This window comes from Balaenoptera ricei, chromosome 5 (assembly GCF_028023285.1).
Source record: "Balaenoptera ricei isolate mBalRic1 chromosome 5, mBalRic1.hap2, whole genome shotgun sequence".
Taxonomy (NCBI): domain Eukaryota; kingdom Metazoa; phylum Chordata; class Mammalia; order Artiodactyla; family Balaenopteridae; genus Balaenoptera; species Balaenoptera ricei.
In genome coordinates this window covers 33,130,061-33,153,966 of record NC_082643.1, presented here as the reverse complement: position 1 = coordinate 33,153,966, position 23,906 = coordinate 33,130,061, and the positions used below count along the sequence as shown (strand labels likewise).

The 23,906-nt window shown below is 37.5% G+C and overlaps 1 protein-coding gene across 1 annotated transcript in view; it reads left to right on the top strand.

Moving 5' to 3' along the window:
• Window positions 1-23,906, top strand: part of IQCM (IQ motif containing M) — a 260,288-nt gene that overhangs the window by 99,753 nt on the left and 136,629 nt on the right. Inside the window, exons 2-4 of the mRNA XM_059923941.1 lie at window positions 12,705-12,787; window positions 20,498-20,580; window positions 22,732-22,999. Of these exons, the coding sequence (XP_059779924.1) occupies window positions 12,754-12,787; window positions 20,498-20,580; window positions 22,732-22,999 (385 nt within the window). The 5' untranslated portion in view covers window positions 12,705-12,753. The remainder of the gene's footprint in view (window positions 1-12,704; window positions 12,788-20,497; window positions 20,581-22,731; window positions 23,000-23,906) is intronic.

Genomic DNA, 23,906 nt, shown 5'->3' with positions numbered 1-23,906 from the left:
CTTTCTTCCTGTTTCAGTCTTGGAAGGTTATACCTTTCTAAGAATTTGCCCATTTCTTCCAGATTGTCCGTTTTATTGGCATAGAGTTGCTTGTAGTAGTCTCTTAGGATGCTTTGTATTTCTGCTCTGATCTTTATGATTTCTTTCCTTCTGCTAACTTTGGGTTTTGTTTGCTCTTCTTTCTCTAGTTCCTTTAGGTGTAAGGTTAGATTGTTTATTTGAGATTTTTCTTGTTTCTTTTGGTAGGCTTGTACAGCTATAAACTTCCCTCTTAGAACTGCTTTTGCTGCATCCCATAGGTTTTGGATCGTCGTGTTTTCATTGTCATTTGTCTCTAGGTAGTTTTGATTTCCTCTTTGATGTCTTCAGTGATCTCTTGGTTATTTAGTAACATATTGTTTCGCCTCCATGTGTTTGTGTTTTTTACGTTTTTTTCCCCCTGTAATTCATTTCTAATCTAATAGCATTGTGAGCAGAAAAGATACTTGATATGATTTCAATTTTCTTAAATTTACTGAGGCTTGATTTGTGACCCAAGATGTGATCTATCTTGGAGAATGTTCCATGCACACTTGAGAAGAAAGTGTAATTTGCTGTTTTTGGATGGAATGTCCTATAAATATCAATTAAATCTATCTGGTCTATTGTATCATTTAAAGCTCTGTTTCCTTATTTATTTTCACTTTGGATGATCTGTCCATTGGTGTAAGTGAGGTGTTAAAGTCTCCCACTATTATTGTGTTACTGTCGATTTCTTCTTTTATAGCTGTTAGCAGTTGCCTTATGTATTGAGGTGCTCCTATGTTGGGTGCATATATATTTATAATTGTTATATCTTCTTCTTGGATTGATCCCTTGATCATTATGTAGTGTCCTTCCTTCTGTCTTGTAACATTCTTTGTTTGAAAGTCTATTTTATCTGATATGAGTATAGCTACTCCAGCTTTCTTTTGATTTCCATTTGCATGGAATATCTTTTTCCATCCCCTCACTTTCAGTCTGTATGTGTCCCTAGGTCTGCAGTGGGTCTCTTGTAGACAGCATATATATGGGTCTTGTTTTTGTATCCATTCAGCAAGCCTGTGTCTTTTGGTTGGAGCATTTAATCCATTCACGTTTAGGGTAATTATCGATATGTGTGTTCCTATGACCATTTTCTTAGTTGTTTTGAGTTTGTTATTGTAGGTCTTTTCCTGCTCTTGTGTTTCCTGCCTAGAGAAGTTCCTTTAGCATTTGTTGTAGAGCTGGTTTGGTGGTGCTGAATTCTCTTAGCTTTTGCTTGTCTGTAAAGCTTTTGATTTCTCCATGGAATCTGAATGAGATCCTTGCTGGCTAGAGTAATCTTGGTTGTAGATTCTTCCCTTTCATCATTTTAAGTATATCATGCTACTCCCTTCTGGCTTGTGGAGTTTCTGCTGAGACAGCAGCTGTTAACCTTATGGGAGTTCCCTTGTATGTTATTTGTCGTTTTTCCCTTGCTGCTTTCAATAATTTTTCTTTGTCTTTAATTTTTGCCAATTTGATTACTATGTGTCTCGGCGTGTTTCTCCTTGGGTTTATCCTGTATGGGACTCTCTGCGCTTCCTGGACTTGGGTGGCTATTTCCTTTCCCATGTTAGGGAAGTTTTTGACTATAATCTCTTCAAATATTTTCTCTGGTCCTTTCTCTCTCTCTTCTCCTTCTGGGACCCCTATAATGCGAATGTTGTTGCGTTTAATGTTGTCCCAGAGGTCTCTTAGGCTGTCTTCATTTCTTTTCATTCTTTTTTCTTTAGTCTGTTCCACAGCAGTGAATTCCACCATTCTGTCTTCCAGGTTACTTATCCATTCTTCTGCCACAGTTATTCTGCTATTGATTCCTTCTAGTGTAGTTTTCATTTCAGTTATTGTATTGGTCATCTCTGTTTGTTTGTTTTTTAATTCTTCTGGTCTTTGTTAAACATTTCTTGCGTCTTGTCAATCTTTGCCTCCATTCTTTTTCCTAGTTCCTGGATCATCTTCACTATCATTATTCTGAATTCTTTATCTGGAAGGTTGCCTATCTCCACTTCATTTAGTTGTTTTTCTGGGGTTTTATCTTGTTCCTTCATGTGGTATGTAGCCCTTTGCCTTTTCATCTTGTCTATCTTTCTGTGAATGTGGTTTTTTTTCCACAGGCTGCAGGATTGTAGTTCTTGCTTCTGTAGTTCTGCTCTCTGCCCTCTGGTGGATGAGGCTATGTAAGAGGCATGATGGGAGGGACTGGTGGTGGGTAGAGCTGACTGTTGCTCTGGTGGGCAGAGCTCAGTAAAACTTTAATCCACTTGACTGTTGATGGGTGGGGCTGGGTTCCCTCCCTGTTGGTTGTTTGGCCTGAGGCAACCCCACAGTGGAGCCTACATGGGCTCTTTGGTTGGGCTAATGACAGTCTGGGAGGGCTCATGCCAAGGAGTACTTCCCAGAACTTCTGCTGCCTGTGTCCTTGTCCCCACGGTGAAACAGAACCACCCCCTGCCTCTGCAGTAGACCCTCCAACACTAGCAGGTAGGTCTGGTTCAGTCTCCCCCAGGGTCACTGCTCCTTCCCCTGGGTCCCGATGCGCACACTACTTTGTGTGTGCCCTCCAAGAGTGGTGTCTCTGTTTCCCCCAGTCCTGTCGAAGTCCTGCAATCAATTCCCACTAGCCTTCAAAATCTGATTCTCTAGGAATTTCTCCTCCCGTTGCCAGACCCCCAGGTTTGCAAGCCTCACGTGGGGCTCAGAATCTTCACTCCAGTGGGTGGACTTCTGTGGTATAAGTGTTCTCCAGTCTGTGACTCACCCACCCAGCAGTTATGGGATTTGATTTTACTGTGATTGCGCCCCTCCTACCGTCTCATTGTGGCTTCTCCTTTGTCTTTGGATGTGGGGTATCTTTTTTGGTGAGTTCCAGTGTCTTCCTGTCGATGATTGTCCAGCAGCTAGTTGTGATTCTGGTGTTCTCGTAAGAAGGAGTGAGAGCACATCCTTCTACTCTGCCATCTTGTTTCCTCCCCTGCATTTGTTTTCTATCTCTGGTTCCCGAAGATGACTGAAAGTACATCCCTACCTTATTTATGCCTATTTCATTCTATAGGGAAAAGCTTTCAATTAGATATTGGTGAGAAAAGGATATGTGTTTTGATATTTGTTTTTCAATGTGTTATCCCTCTCAGAGGTTTATTTCTAGAAGGATGTAAATGCTGAATGTGGTACTGTATGCATAAATGATGTGGTTATGGTAGATATTTTTGGCTCTTTGGGGGATTCTTCATGTTTCTAAAGTTATCCCATATAGAAGAGAAAATATTATACCTATTTATTCCTTACCCTCAGTTCCTCTTTCTTACTTTTCTTTTAATCCTTTATAAAATATAATCTACATATATATATATAGACTCAAGAGTCAGGACTTCCCTGGCGGTCCAGTGGTTAAGACTGCGTGCTTCCACTGCAGGGGGCGTAGGTTCCATCCCTGGTTGGGGAACTAAGATCTCACGTGCCACATGCCACGCAGCATGGCCAAATAAAAGAGTAAAATTTATTAGTAAGCCTGTCCATGCATGCCATGGCCCAGGAATTCCCTTGTTCCTTGTTTGATTGTGTTGACCAGTGTGGCCTTGAAACACTCTCCTTCCTTCTTAGTGTTCTTTTTCTTTCTGTGCTATTCCACCCTCCACGAGTCTGTTGCTCGTCTTTTTTGTCAGAACACTCATTCTCTCTCTGGGCTTTACATATAACCTCTGTTTTAAACTACTTTCAAATCTACTCTCCAACATGGAAAGAGATCAACAGGAAGTGACTGGTATAGAAATGAGTGCCTGTTGTGGGCCAGGCTTAGGTGCTGTACATTCATTCATTTGGTCTCCCAGCAGCACTATGAGGTATAAGAATTATTGTCGTCCATATTTTACAGATGAAAGAGCTCAAGCTTGGAGAGTCAAGTAAGTAGCTGTCTAATTTGTCTGGAACTGAGGTGGCTGCCAGGACTCAGGCAGGACCTTCAGTTTTAAAACCAGGAAAGTCTGAGGAAAACTGGGATAAATTTGGTCCCACAAGGCCTAAGTTCAGTGACTAGGAAGTGGCAAAGCCTGGACTTGAACCCAGGCCCACTTGAGCCTAACATGTTTTCTCTTTACCATGATGTTATACTCTCTCCATCAGAACAAAGTAGGGGGAAAACAAAGGGCTGATTTAGAAAGGAGGTAGAAGATAAAGGCATGAAAGAATTCATGGAGGGGAAATACTGTTTTCTGGAAGCGATTTCATCAGGGGAAATTTCTGATTCCAGTACATTCAGAAACCCAGTGTGGAGCTGAACAAATCACATCCCCATGCTGCCATTCCCTCCCCTGTAAATTGAGGGGCTAACAAGATGACAACTCCTAAAATTGTTTCCAGTTTAAAAATTATATTACTTAAACCTGTCCCTTGAATGTAAGCTCTCCAAAAGCATTTCATTGCCCATTAATATTAGCTAGTTTTTACAAGGTCACTGAGAAAGAAGAAATCTGAAATGTATGCCAGGATTTACAATATTTCATGATTTTGCTCAAATTTCTAGATCTAGCTCTTTAACATCAGTTATTATTTCTGAGCACAGCAAAATTCCACTGTAGCAGTTTAACAGTTTTTTGCCCTTAATTTATTTTATTTAATTTGTGGTAATTAACTTTATGGTGTTTTCATTATTGTCTTTAACTGTTTATATAATGTCCCAAACATCTCAGCAGGAATTGCTTTATAAATCAAGTTTTTACTCTTTATTGTTATTTATAAAATGTTAATGGCTTCTATTTAAGGCATGTGTGATTAATAGCTGAGAGAATGTACTTTTATAACAGCACTGTTTTAATCTGTGAAAATCACAAGAAAAAGAGTCAAAACATGCCACAATTATCATTGAAGGCATAGCCCCATGTATTGACATGGAAATCTTCATAAGATATTTTGAAAGCATCTGTTATATAATTGACTACTTGAGAAATAAGGCACTATTACCTTTTTTTTTTTGTTCCTGGACACATGGGTTCTGTCTGATATATTTCTAACCAGAATTCCTCCCACCCCAAATTTATAAGACAAGTTCGAGTATATTTAACATTTTATTCAAGAAAGGCCTCTTCTTGCTCTTCCTTTTACCTCTGCTCCTTTCTGTCAGCATCTTAAGGTTGAATTCAAGACTGAATGGGAAATTGAGGTGAAAAAATTATGGAATAATATGGGCCTTTCTGAAACCAGTTTGTGTGTGTGTGTGTGTGTGAGTGTGTGATTAGCACTCATTTTGGGCCAAAGTAATTAACTTCTTTTCTCATTTGGGTCATTACGGTCTTCCTAGCAAGATAACTAAGTATATAAAATTAAACAAGCAACGTCCATTAGCCATACTGCAAAAAATCATGACACGTTACATGGATACTTTAGTAGGAGTGAGATTTCTAAATAAATATTAAGAACTCTGTGAAAATTAAGCAGATTGTAATATTTCAGAACTTCCCTACAGGAATTTAAATCAGCTGCTTTTATGGGGTACTTATTGCTTGGCTAGCCATGTGCTCAGTCTTATGGAAGACATAAAAGAAATTCTAAAAACTAGTTTCTCCTCTGGTGGGGCTTATAATCTAACATAGATATTGTTCCTTTTAGCAAAGCTCTATGCTTCATATTTCTTTTGAGGAAGAGTAATTGTGGCATGTTTTGACTCTGTTTTTCTTGTGATTTTCACAGATTAAAACAGTGCTGTTATAAAAGTACATTTTCTCAGCTATTAATCACACATGCCTTTAATAGAAGCCATTAACATTTTATAAATAACAATAAAGAGTGAAAACTTGATTTATAAGGCAATTCCTGATGAGATGTTTGGGACATTATAGGAGAAATGAAACTACCTATAATGACAAAGGTTGTGTTTTCAGAGTTTTACTAGGTCACTTTGAAAAACTAATAATTAAAAATTAAAGTGAAAAGCTTACTGTTAAATAAATTTAAATTGATACATAGCAAATAATAAGAAAAGTGCACTATTCCTAAGTGAACAGCTCAAGGAATATTCAGGAAGTGAACACACATGTATGACTACTATCCAATGATAAATAGAACATTACCAGCACCCTAGAGGCTTCCTTGTGCCACCCTCAGAAACAAAAGTCTTTCTACAAAGGATACTAGTACCCTGTTTCTCTATTAGTAAAATTTGCCTGCTTTTGAACTTTGTGTTAATAAAAGCATACTGTATGTCCTCTTTATGCTGTTTCTTTCTCTCAAGATTATGTGTGTGAGAATCAGTTATGTCTTGTGTATAGCAGTTCATTCTTGCTTCTATGAAACACTACATTGTATGAATAAACTGCAATTTATTCTGCTGTCAGTGGACATCTGGGTTGCTTCTAGTTTTTTGCTGTTACAAAATGGTGCTACTATTTTCATTCTTATATGTGTTTTTCGGTCCACATTATAAAGTGTGTCTGTTGGGAGTGGGAGGGCTGGGTCCTACTTAGGTATAGATTTAGGTTGTGAAGATATTACCAAATAGTTCTCCAAAGATTACTAGTTGATACTCTGACAGGCAGTGTATGAATATTTCAGTATCTCTATAATCTTGTCAACCCTTAGTATTTTGTTGAAGACATTTGTTTGGGTATGTGGTGGTGTGGCTTTACTTTGTGTTTCCTTGATGACCAATGAGTTTTAAGCATTTTTTCACATGCTTATTTCCTATTAGGAAATCCCCTTTGCAAAGAGTCTATTACAGTCATTTGCCAACTTTTATATTAGATTTGTCTTTTTCATTGATTTGCAAAAAATATTTATATTGTATACGTTTTGTTTCTGCTTATAATTTTAGAATATACAGGGACTAAAATTCAAAATTTCAGTTCCCTCTAGTAGTTGATCTCTTTACTGATGTGTGGCTCCATGTGACATTGATTGCTTCCCCTTCCCCCCAAGTTACTTGACGTCACCACCATGGAATGCTAATCTTCTCTCTCCCACTCCAGCCCGTTGTCTCCTGTTGGTAATCTCTGACTCTCAGTGGCCCTCAATGTATGTATTCATGTATCACCAAATCCTACTTTATACACCTCTAGATTAAAACCCTAAGGCAAGATCACAGAAAAACTCCATAGCTTATGGAATATGGCTCAGAAGGACCAGTTTTCTTTTACACAGTGAGGCAAAAGGTGAAACAATTAGTTTATTGTAGCTAAAAAGAGTATTTGAAAGCATTTTAAAGTATAATGTGAGTCTTCTCAGTTTCGCTTCTCCTTTTTAATGACTTGAGAACTGCAATGAAGTTAATAGCTTTTGCTTGTGATTTAAAGATTTAAATATTTTATGTAAAAACAGGATATGTGGGATATCTTAATTAGTGCCCGTGTCCGTACAAGCCCACAGGGAAATAGAACATAATGTCGATTTTATGAAAGAGTTGAATCTTACAGGCAGAAGGCATCTGTGAAGTCACTGACTGGGCTTCTCCAATCCTGGAATGTTGGAGCTGGCGTGGGTGGGAGTGATGGGGACGTTCTACGGGGAGAGGCTCTGAGACCCTCTTTGGTCAGAACAGCCAGGCTTTCATCTGTTGTCCTCATTAAGTTCTTAGAGTTTCTTCATACAAAGGTTGAAGCTGCTCTTCTAAAATTGTGTGTCTATTTTAAATCCTTCACTTATGGACAAGGCGGTGGAATTAATTCAGTGAGGTTAAGCAGTTTGGAAGAGGTCACATACTACCAAGGCAGAATCAGGACTGAAATCCAAGTTTGCTCTCTCCGTAGTGCTCCGAGACTGTGATGTTTGCGTCAGCTGCAGTAATATCCTAATGATTCAATTATGTCCTCTTCCTTCCCACTTCCTGACTCTGAGAAATATATTAATCCGAGTTAATTAGAGAATCAGAGGGAGGTTTCGTGCCAGGAAAGGAGTGTTACTCCATGTGCTTCCCGCTGTTGAATGCGTCCCCAGGATCCCAGCTTATCTGATATTAATGGTCATGAATTCATAGAGTATTTTCTTTCCAACTCATCTTATGGCCCTCTGACTAATTTGGTTCATAATTTTAATTATGCAATTATGAATTTTTTATTCTCCTACCGTCTGGTATACCATTTTATCCACTACATTGGCCTTGTTATATTGGATCTAGTTAGGACTTTTTCTTGTTTTCTTTGCCTGTTCTTCTTACTCTTTTCTCATTCCTCTTGTTTGCTGCCAGCATATCGGATGTCTGGTCAGAGGGTGGCTAGGAGAGAGAGGATGAGGAGAAGCAGATTTTGAAGTTAAAATGTAGAAGGCTGATGGATTGGATGTGATAGGTAAAAATATAGGAGGAATCAAAGTTTTATGGCTTACGCAACTGGGTGGATATGGGTACAATTTCTAATATAGAGAAGTGGGGGAGAGAGTCAACATGTGATGGACAGCTAGGAGGATTTGGATGGAGGGCAAGAGGGGAGAAAACTTAGGGTAGAAAATGAAGATTTGCTCCCGTTCACCCATATATCAACTGGTGAAACTGTCCATCTAGATCCCTATCCCATGACCTGTTTCCCCGAGTCCTACTGAATACCATAGGGCAGTTTCTCACCACCAGGATACTTAATTATGCAGGATATCACGATAAAGACATAAGATTTATCTTTGGAAGGACAAGCTTTGGAAGGGGAAGCTAAGACGATAAGGTAGGAAAATTCTGTTTTTACTTCTGTTTGCCTTATATCCATGTAGGAATGGAATTAGAAATCCTCGGCATCCCTGTAACATGATTTAGGGAAACCTTAAGTTGCATCTTCTGAAGGAGAAGTGGTGAAAGGACTTTTTCACAAATATGCTCAAGGAGACATGGGAAGGTGGGGCATCCTTGTCTAGCATGTTGTTGCCATAGTTACTCATTTCACAAATATTTATTTATTTATTTACCAGGTTTATTGAGAAATAATTGACATGCATCACTCTATAAGTTTAAGGCATATAACATAATGGTTTGGTTTGCATACACTGTGAAATGATTACCACAATAGGTTCTGCTAACATCCTTCTTCTTTTATAGATACAATAAAAAGAGAAGAAGGAAAAAAAGAAAAAAAGGAAAAATATTCTCTTGTGATGAGAACTTTCAGGGTTTACTCTCATAACAACTTTCCTATACATCATATAGGAGTGTTAGCTGTAGTCGTCATATTGTTATTGTGCATGAAATCCCTAGTACTTATTTATTTATAATTGGAAGTTTGTACCTTTTGACCACCTTCATCAAATCCCCCTGTCCCACTCCTCCCACCACCCCCAGCACCTGGTAACCACAGGTCTGATCTATTTTTCTGTGAGTTTTTTGTTTGTTTTAAATTTCATATATAAATGAGATCATACAGTATTTCTCTTTCTCTATCTGACTTGTTTCACTTAGCATAATGCCTTTAATGTCCATCCATGCCACAAATGGTTTCTTAGTTTTTTGTTTTTTGTTTTTTTTTTTTGTTTCTTAGTTTTTTATGGCTTAATAAAATTTCATTGTGTATATGTATGTGTGTGTATATATATATATATATATATATATATATATATATATATATATGTATGCTAAAACTTCTTTATCCATCCATTCATTGATGGACACTTAGGTTGCTTCCATGTGTAGGCTATTATAAATAATGCTGCTGTCAACATGGGGGTGCAGATAACTTTTTTGTTCTCCAAACTTTTTCCATAGTGGCTGTACCAATTTACAATCCCACCAACCGTGTACAGAGGTCCCCTTTTCTCCACATCCATACCAGTATTTGATATATCTTATATTTATGATGATGGCCATTCTAACAGGTGTGAGGTGATATTTCATTGTGGTTTTAATTTACATTTCCCTAATGACTAGTGATGTTGCACATCTTTTTATGTATTTGTTGGCCTTTTGTATATCTTCTTTGAGGAAATGTCTGTTTAGGCCCTTTGCCCATTTTTAAATTGAGTTATTTGTTTTTTTGCTACTGAGTTGTATGAATTCTTTGTATATTTTGGATATATGGTTTGCAAATATTTTTTCCCATTCTGTAAGTAAGGGACGTTTCAAATATTTTTTGAAATCCTTCTACATGCCAGGTCCTATTCAAGGCCCTGGGAATACAGCAGGGAAAAAAAACAGAGTCCTTGCCTTTATGGAAGTTAAATTCCAGAACGCTAATTATGTCCGTACGCTGTTCAAAAACTGCCCATTTCAGCAGCATAAAATTTAGCCCTTTGCTTAAATCAAACAGACTCACTACTTGCTGTCCCCCAGACCACATATGTTCTCACTTCCTTGCGTTTGTGCTCATTCTCTCACCTGCCTGCTTCTCTGTTCCTCTAAGTGGGCCAACCTGACCCACTCAGGACTGGTATTCAGTACCACAGGGGTGTGCTGGTCAGTATCCAGTTCTAACTGGTTGATGCTTCTGCTGAGCCAGTTACTCAACATTTCACTGTTACCCCTGCACCCACCCTTCCAGGTGTAGCTCAGTCTCTTGAGAGCCTTTCCTAGGTCCTTCCTCAGTCTTCAGTGACCTCATCTTTATTTGAATTCATGGTACCCGTGTGTTTATACCACTTATTTCACAAAGCTTACAGACTTTCTTAGGACATCTGACATACAGTTGTTTGCAGTTTATTTAAAAAATTGACTTAGGCTTTTGTCTTTTCTTCCAAAATAGATGGCATGCTCCTTGCACAACTGAGACACTAAATATGTACTTCTTAATTGATCAGTGCATCAGGAGGCACTCAGCATCTTGTACCTGTCTGCTGGGGACCTAAAGTGGAGAGGGACCCTATCTGCTGATATTCTGTGTCACTGTGCTTATCTTTAAGCAATTCCATCCTCCGGGACTTTCTTCCACCCCCAGCTCCTATCTCAGAGTCGTCCCCCATCACCTCGGGTTTGCAGGGGCATTACCATGCCAGCACCTCTTAGGATGCTTGGCTAGTTTTCTGCATTAAAAGGACAGTGGGATATCTTGCTTGCCAACCAATTTAATGCAGGCTGACACTCCTGGCACGCTGAATTAAGGTGGAGGAGCCAACCGCCTCAGAGAAGAGTCCATTTCTATGGAGATTAAAACAAGAAAATGACAGAGCACAAACACCTTCGTTTTCTTTTTATATTTAAATGGAAAGAAGACAGTAGTTAAGCCAGACCAGAAGATGAGTTTTGACTGTTAATTGCTAAGGGAGGTGCAGTATTTTAATTTATCCCAGTCATTTGTAGAACTAGGCAGATTAGGTACATATTCTGTGTTCTTTCCCATGATATAAGGCTGACAATTTGAGAATTAATCCTTTTTGGATGTTCCAGATTTGTTATTTTAAAACTGTAACTGCAGTAGTCTTTCCCCTCTGGGTAGGAGCCGAGGAAAAGTGTTGTCGCCTTTTATCTAAGAGCATGTGATTACAGAGTCGTGACTTCCATAGGGCAAAGATGATTTACAGATTTACTCAAATAATCCCTAAATTATTTAACAGGTCTCAAATACTTCACCACAGTTTGACGGTCTAGTCAGCTAACTGAACAATTAAACTTAAAGTTTTACAACAAGAGTCTCCATGGGGCTCCATAAAGCATTTAATATTCCTATTTCTAATTATAAAGCCATGTGAGCACAAACTAGTATGCGTTGGTGTAACTGACTTTCTGGCTGTAGGGACAGCATTTGATGCATCTTGGATAATCCTTTGGAAGTAAATGATAATTTCAAATATAGGAAGAATGGCTCAGCTCAATCAACCCATTCATCAGCCCTTTACTGAGCATCCAGATTGTGATGCACTGAGCTGAGAACCATGAAGTTCAAAGAACAAGGCAACTCCAACTGAACATTAAATCTTTTGGGAAGTGTCAAGAATTGTAGGTGTCTAGGCCCCCCTCTAGACTTGGTGTATTTTAGCATTCCCCACCCTCTCTCCAGGCAATTGTCATCCTGGGTTGAGTACCTCTGGTATAAAGTATAGTTTGGTACAAGGCAGTAGGAGTGTAATTGGGAATATTGAACTTCTATTTACATCCATTACTCTGCCTTTTTAGTTCCTTACACAGAAGCATATGATACATTTCAAGTGAGAGGCATGGACAACATAACTACTGAGTTTAAGGGAGGAACAGATCTTGGAGGCTGGAGATAGGATTTGAATCGATGCTTTAAGGATGAGTAGGATATAAATAAACATAGATGTGAGAACAGGACATTCTGAGTGGAAGACTGGCATAAACCTGAGCTCAAGTGTATAAGCTTAAGGTGAGAATGTGTAAGGTATATGCCAAGTATTAATTGGATATTAGTTGGAAAATTGTGAGAAATCAGATGACCTTCACAGGGACTTGGGCCCAAAGATCTGGCTTTGAGTTCTGTACCTGCCACTGAGTAACTACTTACATTGACAAGGTGCTTCACTTCTCTGAGCTCCAGTTGCCACATCTGCTGAAAGTGGAACAAGAGTTCTTATGGGATTGTTTAGAACCAGTAAGGTAATATGTATACAAGGGCTTGATAAACCACAGAGCACTACACAATGCTAGCTGTTGTTATTATTGTCTTTTGGAGGGGAAGGCATTGAAGGTATTAGAGCAGAGTAGTGATGTATTAATTTTTAATCATTTATCCTATTTCATCATGAATAAGTAAAAGAAATAGCTAAAAATAAGTATTCATTATCACTGAGTTACTTTATGTCATTGTGTTTAGGGACTTGGAGCCCTGCCTTCAAAAGAGAAAGTCCCCCTAACTGCCCACCATGGCTGCAGAGGCTGGGCCCGACCAAGCAGAAAGTGAGTATCAGTGCTTACCTAACAACTCAGCACACAGTGCATGATGCTCCAGTGGCTTTGAGGAAACTCTCCTGTTAGTTACTAACTCTCAGAGCGCTAACTTTATTGGCAAACCTGCAAGAATCCACCTCATTCCCTTTATTTAAGTATAACCAAATTTTGAGAGATGTAGAGCAACTTTTGACTTAATGTGCTGTCCGATACAGTATGCAGTAGTCACATATGGCTATTTAGGGCTTGAAATGTGGCTAGTGAAACTAAGGAACTGAGTATTTAATTTTAATTCATTTTACTTTCAATATGAAACCTGATAATTCAGTTATTGGAAAACTTTTAAGCATGTTTGGAGCAACTTGGACATGTGAATCTATTTTTTCAAGTGGGCATTTTATAAATACAGCTAAAGTATTTCTGATAAAAATTTGGCATCTGAATTGAGATGTATGTAAGTGCAAAATATGTACAGGATTTTGAAGATAGAACAAAAAAGGAATGTAAAATATCTTGTTAATTTCTAATATTGTTTAATATTGAAATGATAATGTTTGGGTATATTTTGTTTAAATAAAACATTCTATAATGATTATTATACATTATTAAAATTAATGTCACCTCTTTTCACTTTTAAAAATGCGACTACTAGAAAATTTTAACTTACAAATGGGGCACACAGTATATTTCATTTGGAGCTGCTCTAGACTTGGCAACACTTCAAGTAATCTTGAATTTAGGCTTAGGTAGCATGATTGAGAAACATTTAGTACCGTATGTAGAGCTGGGATCATTAAGATTTTTCTGTCCTGCTACCTCCCCTTGGCTCTTGTGACCCCAGGCAGTATATGATACAGGCCAGCTGACTTCTGTCCAGGGCTACAAATAGAGTGCACTGTGGATTACATTAACTGTCTTCCTATTTGGATAATACAGCACATTTTTCAAGAGGGAAAGGGCAAAAAGGGAGGAAGATCCAGGAAGTGGAGGAGGAATGTTCTCTAGTTTCATTTTGCCTTTGGGTCATGCCCATAATTACTTAAATTATGCTTGAAGTCTTGCATCTATGAGCTTGGAATTCCCCTACATCTTCTTAGCAACCTAACACCAGTCTGAGAGATATTACCATAGAGATTTTGGGGGGCGGGTACATTGTAAAATCTCCCTGAGGTACTTAGGTAACCTATTAATCATATATTGTTGCAAAGAGAATACGACATTTTGCTTAAGAAGAATAAAATTGGGGAAGTGAGGAAAATTGTATCTATAAGAGACAACGAATGCCTTTAAGTTGGAACTGAAAAGTTGGGTCTTAATGCAGTGTGTGTTGTGAAAAAAATTGTTGAATGTAGATTTTAGGAGATGATAGCCATATGCCACTTGAAATTTGGGTTTTGCTTGGTTTTAAAATTCTTTCTGAAAAGAAATTAGAAATAAATTTTCTTTTCTTCACTTGTAAGTAATAGAATTGAATATAAACTATTTTATTTGAGGTCTTTCTCAAAGAGCATCTATTCACTTTCTAGCTTCTACAACTCTTTGCATGAGAACTAATTAAAGGCTCTTAGTTCTAGCTTCCCTCTCCTGCTTCTCCTCTCTAAGTTTCTCTGGTCCCCTAACCCTTCATTTGTTTTTTAATGGTTTGGTGTGTGTTTGTTATTTTTAGCTAAGGAATTTTTTTCCTACAAAATAAAACTTAGGAAGAGTTCAAATATGTAAAACAGATAAGGTCTAAGCTGCTCTCATTGAAGAAAAGCCTCCAAGGCAGTGAAATTGATGAGACAGTTTTAAAACCACTGCCTGAGTCTGGATTTGATTCACTGTGTTATTTCTCTTGGGATATTTTCTGTTTTAAATCTTATCTCTAATAATACAGTGGAAAGCCTTATATCTTTAAAGGGAAATTCATACATTAGTGAGCTGGCAGTAGGGGGTGTTGGTGATTTATTTTGGCCCGTGTCACAGTATTTTACTGAATGTCATGGCATTTATTTACAATTTTATTTTCTGATGTTAGGCTCTAAGCGCCTGGAAGGCTGGGATATCAAGTTGTCTTATTTATTTCAGCACATTTACCACCAAAACAGCATCTAAGACTAGTAGGTGCTTAACGAATGTATGCTGAACTGAGTCTCATTGAATGTGAAGTAGTGCTTTTTTAACACCTGTGAAATTAGGCATTTAGGCACTAAGTCTGACTGTATAAGCAAGGGAGGCCTTAGCCATTTGGCTGTACATCTTTGTTCAGGATATCTTCTTAGTAAGTTGTTGCAAAGTCCTGAAGAATGCAGCCTGTTTGTAGGAAGAATGGGAACCCTGTGATTAAGGGCAGTTAGTTTTGTTACGGTTATAAAAAACACGTTTGTTAGTCCCCAGGTCTTTTTGGATGCAGAAAAGACTTGTTTAATGATTACAATCAAGAGATGGCCAGTGGCTCATTTGCTGTCATAGTTTCCATAATTAGATTTTTTTCTGGTGTCTTAACTTCAGAGATTTACTAGAGCAATTATACAGAATCTATAAGGCATTGAGAGAAATCTGAAGTTTTATGAACTATTAATCATAATAACATTAAACTGATGATATATGAAGAGTGAGTTTTAAAAAAATATATAAAATAAATGTAAGAAAATCTTTTAGGCTAGTGAAATCACTTGGTATTAGAGATTCATTTTTTTTCCCCATGGGAATGTTAATATTTGCACTCATGTTTTAGATAAGTTTAATATGACTATTTCAACCTCTTCATGAACTTTATCATAAAATATTTGTTATTGCTTATAATGGTTTTTTATTGCATTTTGGGGATTTAGTAGCTTGAAGAATCCAAAGTATGAAGAGATTTTATTATTTGCAAACCTATTATTTACTTAGTTTTGGGTATAAAGAACTATAATAAGACCAGATTCTTTCAAACTAATTTAGAAAGTTGAAATTTATCTTTGTGCTATTGAAGAAATGAGGATTGATTAATGAAATTAATTGTATAAACACTGTTGGGTAGATGTTTAGCCCAATGATAGTAATACAACTGTAACTACAGTAATAATAATTGCTCACATTTATTGAAAGCTTATTATGTGCCAGGCTCTGTGCTAAGTGCTTTGTAACCAAGTCCAATGTAACCCTCAAGACAGTTCTGTGCAAGATATATTATTATTATCATCTTCATTTTACAAATGAGAAAATGAAGCCTTAAGGACAATAAAATATGGTTCATGAACAAATTGGAATTCAGAGCTGAACAGTATGACTCAGGAATGAGAGCTCTTAAAAATCATTTTATATGATGTGGATATGTATTTGCAAATAAACAAAGCCTTAATTATAGACTTTTTAACAGAGAAGGAGGAGACCATGACAACTTCTTAATAACTGAAGTTATAATGTGCACTTGAACATATAAAAGCTGCATGCTTACATACTTACCCTGTTGTGAAGAAAGAAACAGAAACCTCAAACATTATTAACTGGATGAATTTTTAACATCAAAGTTGTTAAATTTCTTGTAATTTTAGAATTCATTTGTTGAATATATGCATATCCTTGGATATTATAAAAATAAAGAACACACTCTGTCTTTGCCTTTTCTAAGGCATTGAGATATGAGTTATCTGTGATGCCTTGAAAATTTAACTCTTTGGTTCCAAGGCTAATTTTTAGTTACGAGAGAAAATCAGAACAGCTGCCTCAGTATCTTAAATGACAGTGAGGGCTCAGGACTGCTGACTTGGTGTCTATGCGTCTATGTCTTCAGTGGAACCATTTCTAGGTCTGTGTGAAATCATTCTCTTCTGGTGGTGGCTGCCTTTCTCTGCCCTTTTAAGAAAATTTCAGGCCTTGTTCTTGAGGTTGATGAATATCAGACACACTGGTCAACAAAGAGCCCAGCTGGAAAGAAAATGTTACCTTGGGAATTTAAACTCCTCTGTCAAATGCTAATTTTTTGGTTAGGAAGGGGAAAATCAGAACGGCTCCATCAGCACATTACATTATAATGGGACAAAGGATTGCTGGCTTGAGATGAAGGTGTTTTAGTCCATTCAGGGTGCTATAACAAAATGTCATAATGTGGGTGGCTTATAAACAACAGAAATTTATTTCTCATAGTTCTGGAGGCTGGGAAGTCCAAGATCAGGGCATCAGCAGATTTGTTGACTGGTGAAGGCCTGCCTCCTCACTAATAGGCTCACATGGTAGAAGGGACTATCTAGCTCTCTGGGGTCTCTTTTATAAGGGCACTAATCTCAATCATGAGGCTCCACCCTCATGGCCTAATCACATACCAAAGGCCCCACCTCTTAATACCATCACATTGGGCATTAGGTTTCAACATATGAATTTTGGGCAGACGCATATATTCAGTCTGCAGTAGAAAATGTCAGTGAAATAGGAGTACTCCACTAGGGTGACCAACCAAACCTCAAAGGAGTCTCCAGAACTCACAAGGAGTGCATGACATTAGGAAAAGCAGCAGATGTGTTAAAAACAAAAAACAAAAAACAGCAAGCAACTCAGAAGACCAGCACCTTGTGGGTTCCCAGCCCAGCTGACTTTAGAAGGCACTTGGGCTCCCTGTGTCTCAGAGCTTTTCCTGCAAATGAAGACTAGATTATCTCTAAGGTCTTGTTTGGAATGAAGATGCAATGGCTTTTGTGAAGGTACATTTTCACCAAAACCTAATGACTTAATAATTTCGTATATTAATAAATGATATTGTTTGTCATGTGTATGACACATGACAATATTGTAATTATAAGTAATTGTAAGGGAGGTTTGATTAGTCAGAAGAAGAGAATTAAAGGAGGGAAGATTGTCATGGGAGGAGCAAAAAAGAGGACAGTGTGTGGAGCCACACCTTGGAATACCTCACTGCCTTTCCTCTGGGAGCTAAGTGGTCTGATTAGAAGCCCCCTCAAAGTAGATGTAGATTTTAGTTGAAACTTGGTGAAAGAGACAGTTTACATCCCTGAATCCTGTCTCTTCCATGTGAGGACAGTGCATCTTATGGCTTTGAATGGTAAACTTTGTATGAACCATTTTATGATTCACATGTGGTTTTGTGCTCTGATCTATTCAAAGAATATGTACACTTTTTCAGAAGCGTGTGTGTGAAGTCTTGACAACTACTTATGGAAATAAGAAAAAAAATCCATCAATCATTGTCCTTAGAAATATGTAGACAACCCTGAATGTGGGCAGATACAGTGGCAAATGTGGGAGAACAGGGAGATTCGAGTTTGGTAATGACTTTACAGCACTGTCCATAGGTACGAGTGGAAGGAAGGGAGAAGAAAGAGAGCAAGGGGAGATGCTCTTTCTAGAATAACTACAGAGTGACAATCTCATCCCAATGATGGGACAGCTTAGTAGATGCTTTCTTTCCTAACCCAGCACTTTTAAGGTGGGTTAGAGCCCAGTCGTTCCATTCATTGCTAGGGTCTCCCCCAGGTTCAGTCCTCAGGATGTCATTGCCCCAAAGTAACAGTGGTCTGTTGCCCACTAGTCTACATGGTGAAAAACAAGGGGAAATTTTATGAAGGAATGAAGAGTTTGCCTCAGTGTTTCATTATGAATTTTCAAACATATAGCAAGCTTGAAAGAATTTTGAATCAACACCCAAAGATCTACAACCCAGTGCTCACCATTAATATTTTACTGAATTTGATTTATCACATATTCATCCATCAATCAACATACATATCATTAGTCAGAATTCAATATTTGTTTATAGTTTTTTTCTTTTTTGATGTACAATGTACTACAATGAAGTGCAGAAATCTTAGGTGTATATTCATTGAGTTATGGTAATGTACCTGTGTAATCTACTGTGTATCAAGACATAGAACATTGTCATCTCCCCCAGAAATTTCCTTCATGTCCCTTCTCAGTCAGTCCATGAAGATCACTGTTCTGGCTTTTTTTCTCCTATATATTAGCTTTATTTACACTAGAACATAAGTGGAACCATACAGTATTTACTTTTCTGTGTAAGGATGCTTACTTGACATAATGTTTTTGAGATTCATTCATGTTGTTGTGTATGTCAGTAGTTTGATTCTTTTTTGTTGCTGAGTAGTATTTCATTGTATGAGGATATCACAGTTTGTTTACTGTTCTCTTGTTGATACCCATCTGAGCTCTTTCCACTTTGGAGTTATTATGAATATACCTGCTGTGAGCATTCTTGTACAAGTCTTTTGTAAGTATAATGTTTCATTGTCTTTGGTAAAAACCTAGGAGTGGGATTGCTCAGTCACAGAGAAGGTGTATATTAGGTTTTATAAGAAATTGCCATAGCTTTTCCAAACTGATTATCCTATTTTATATTTCCACCAATGACACATGAGGGTTCCAGTAGCTCCACTGTCTCACCAACATTGGCTGTTTTCAGTCTTTTTAATTTTAGCCATTCTGGTGGGCATGTGATGGTATCTGCTATAGTCTGAATGTTTGTGTCCCCCTAAAATTCATATGTTGAAATCCTAATGCCCAATGTGATGATGGTATTAGGGGTTGAGGCCTTTGGAAGGTGATCAGGTCATGAGGGTGGAACCCTCATGAATGGGATTAGTTCTGGTGTAAAAGAGGCCCCACATACCTTCCTACTCCCCTCCACCATGTGAGGATACAACTAGACATCTACGACCAGGAAGAGGACCCTCACCCGACCATGCTGCCACCTTGATACTGGACTTCCAGCCTCCAGAACTGAGATAAATAAATTTTTGTTGTTTATAACCTACCCAGTCTGTGGTATTTTGTTATACCAACCCAAACAGACTAAGGTAGTATCTTATTGTGGTTTTGATTTGCATGAAGATGGAGTTTTTATTGGCTTAAAATTTGAGTAGGTGAAAAGAAGAGAGAGAAAATCTTGATTCCAAGGGTACTAAAGGAGGTGTAATTAAAGAAATGGGGAGCATACAGGCCAACTGAAAAGCTAATTTGATAAGTAATATATTTAAATTTTACTGAGTCCATGTTAGGAGGAGAAAGCCAAGAAACTTAAAAACGTCAGAATCAGCTAATAATAAAGGAAATATATAAGGAGGAAATCTTAGACGAGACTAAATGAAGATGATGTATTCTATGTACACGCTATAGAATTCTATACATAGATCTGGGTAAAATGAATAAGAATCTTAGGAAAATACAGATGAGAGTCGAGTTATCATTATGGTGTTATCCACTTGTAGGTACGTGTATTTTTATTTCAATGCTATTCCTACTTAATAAGCCTTTTGAGTTTATTATGCAGTTATAATTTTATCAAGTTGTAAGGTAAATATTCTTGAAGAAATGTACAGCCATATTAATTAGTCATCAGGTATAGAAAACACGGATAGACTTACTAATAATTTTTGTGTCCAAATCATGTTGTGTCTTCTGTATTTAAAGAACTTTCAGAACTAAAGGAGATATCAATTTTGTGTGTTTTCTTTGGTCTCCCTGGACTTTAATAATTTAGGATAATCTACTTAACACTCTGACCATTGTAAGCTAATGTTTTTTTTAAAGTAAAATATTACATTAAAGGAACATTACATTAACTTCTTTTGCATTCACTTAAAACATCCACTTATAAAATTTTCTTTTTATAACATCCTGCAAATTCATAACTCTCCAAATTTCAATTTCATAGTTTTGCCATTTTTGGTTAAGAAAATACATTAACTACATTAAAAAAAATAAACTATTTCTCTGTTTCTATTTTAGGTCGTATATTAGAGATTCCCAAGCAAGATTTTTCTCAAGAAGCAAAAACTCTCATTGCCCAACACTATAAGAAAATAAATGAGGTTAGTGCTTTGCATTTATCTAACACTGTATTTTTCAGGAAACTAATAGCAGTTTTCGTATACTACAATAATTGATCCAAATGATTGCATGAACCCTAATAGATTTTGAATAGAAGAGAAAATGAAATCCTTACTAGCTATAAAAATTGATTTCAGATTGCATTTAAAAATTTAAAAAGATTTTTCAGCTCTACAGCTTATTTAATTACATATATTTTAAGTTTGCACATTTAATTTAATTTTTAATGTTTCCTGTTGATGAATTATAACAAGTTTTTGGATTAAATATCTCAAGTAAATATCCCTCTCCAAACACTGTTAGGCAAAGCTAAACTAGAAAATATACTGTGAGATGCGTCTCTCTTATGCCACCTGCATGACCTGCTTACCTGTATCTTCTCCCACATCACTTTGTATTAGGACTGTTTACCAGTCTAATAGCTCCTTGAGGGCAGGAACTGTCTTTTTTTGAATGTTGCATCTCTAGCAGTAAGCCTTGTGTCTGGCTCAATAAATAATTGCTTAATGGCATGGATTTGGAAGGTGAGAAGGAATGAAAGGGAAAGGGGTGGCAAAGAAGCAGGAGGGTGGGTACAGGGTGAAATTTTGGAGGAGAGCATCTACAGAGGAGATGGGTAATTTGGGGAGCAGCTGCCATTGTGACAATGGGCCTTTGGGGAGACAGGTGAGGGCAGGGGACTTAGGATGGTTTACTGTGTGCCACACTGTTCGTCTCCATTTTGAATACTTTAAAAAAAAAACAACAGAATTTTAAATAAAGATTTTAAGTATTTTTCCATGCTTACTGTGAGGGGGAAGAGGATTATAATTTTTACATGTGTTTCTTTTGAATGGTCCTCTAGGCTGATTGACCATAGGTGGTTTTCATCTTGTAATCAACACTGTTAACATTGCTTAACTAATTTTTGCCTCTAATCAATTAAAAGTATTTGATTTCACTAGTAGGCATGTGAGATGAAAACTTTACTGTCTTCACAGTTAGGTAGCTTTGCCTTAGAACCTTGACCTATTTTTAGAATTTTATCTAATAATAACAGCATAACATTCTACCTTTGGTTGCTTGGTAAAATGTAATACTAGTGTACTAAAACCTCCTTATTGGCATCTTCTTTTTTTCTTTTTTTTTGGCCGTGTCAGGTCTTAGTCGCGGCATGGGGGAATCTTTCCTTGTAGTGTGCGGGCTTCTCTCTTGCTGTGGCGCGCGGGTTTTCTCTTCTCTAGTTGTGGCGTGCAGGCTCCAGGGCGCATGGGCTCTGTAGTTTGCAGCCCGCAGGCTCTCTAGTTGAGGCGCGGGTTCAGTAGTTGTGGGGCATGGGCTTAGTTGCCCCACAGCATGTGGGATCTTAGTTCCCCAACCAGGGATTGAACCCGTGTCCTCTGCACTGGAAGGCGGATTCTTTACCACTGGACCACCAGGGAAGACCCCTTATTGTCATCTTGAGTTGGCAACAGCTTGAATTTGTCTAAATCTTTTCTTGTGGGGAGGAGGAGAGCTGTAGCTCTAACTGTGGGCCAGAGAATTACTAGACTAGAACAATTATAATTGTTTGGATAATTGCCCGTCAGAGACCTGGGACTGTATTATTTTTCTATTGCTCAAAGTAGTCAAAATTAATAAGCAATTAAGTGATTGAAAGGATCTAAAATACATATCCAATTAGTAATATGCTTTTTTTGAGACTCTACCTCCATGTATGAGCAGTTGTTTCTGGTTCAACAGAGAGTTTTGGGGGCGTTAGCATTTTTTTGACATTTGAAGATTCTCCAAAGATGGTTGAAAATAAATTCTTATATGTCTATTTGAAAACCTCTATTTTAAAATGGACTTTAAAGCTGTATTAGAAAATATCACATTTGAGGAAAAAATTACTATTTTGAAATTCATATATTTGTTAAGTTGAATGTAACCCTCATGCTTGTTAAGGGCTTTTGGAGAACTATAAAGGATAACATCTACTTTATCTGATTATTGTCATGTGCTTTAAGTAAATCTTATACAGTAAGGTACTTTGTAAAATATATTTAGTGGGTATAATTTTATGAATTTATTAACAAAATTTATTACATAATTTTTTATACAGTTAATATTAAAATAAAATTTTATTAAATTTATTTTTGTTTTGTTCATAGAATAAAGTTCCAGGTACTTCTATAAATGTCTTTAGAAATAAACATCAGAAACCGAAATCTAGCAAATTCATACCTTTGGAGATCAAAAAAAAGGAAACACTTGATATGGTCCAAGAACTTCAGGCAGCGTACAAAATGATTTGTTTTCCCAAAGACTGTTCCAAAAGTGGACATTCTGAGGAGGCCCCATCACGAACTTCTTTCAAGGAGCCACACATTTTCAATGTAAAAAAAAAATACAAGGGGTCTATAGATCTAACTGTGAAAGGTAAGTTTTTGGTGGAGCAAAGACATTTAGCAAGCCAGCAGGCAAAACTGTTTGCTTATGGTGTGCTTGTAATGGAATTTCCTTGTTCAAACAAAATCCTACACTTTAAATGTTAGCAGTGAAAGGTAGGGAGGCATGATTAAAAGAGCTGCTAAACTCTGGGAGCCACCAGAAATTGAGAAGAGGGCATCCTAATGGGAGAGAGGAATGCAGGGGAACAAAACGGATTAGCCACTTCTTCCAACAGACACTGTTCCTAGAGCGTGCAGAGGCTCATGGCTCTGGATTCTGTTGTTGAGCAGGGTAGGTAGGGTAGGCAAGCTATTCATGAGTGTGTCCCCCCAAACCCTAAAGGGATTTTTGGGAGCTATAGAGTTTCCTTTAAGACCAATTGTGATAAAGGTTTATTCTCTTTCAGGAACTTGGTAAGGTGGAACCTGGAGGTCTATTTAAGCAAAGTTATACTGTTTTCTGAGACTAACTGGTTTTCCTGGCTGGAATGACCTTTTTTTTTTTTTTTTTTAAACATCTTTATTGGAGTATAATTGCTTTACAATGGTGTATTAGTTTCTGCTTTATAACAAAGTGAATCAGTTATACATATACATATGTTCCCATATCTCTTCCCTCTTGCATCTCCCTCCCTCCCACCCTCCCTATTCCACCCCTCTAGGTGGTCACAAAGCACTGAGCTGATCTCCCTGTGCTATGCGGCTGCTTCCCACTAGCTATCTATTTTACATTTGGTAGTGTATATATGTCCATGCCACTCTCTCACCCTGTCACATCTCACCCCTCCCCCTCCCCATATCCTCAAGTCCATTCTCTAGTAGGTCTGTGTCTTTATTCCCGTCTTGCCACTAGGTTCTTCATGACCTTTTTTTTTTTTCCTTAGATTCCATATATA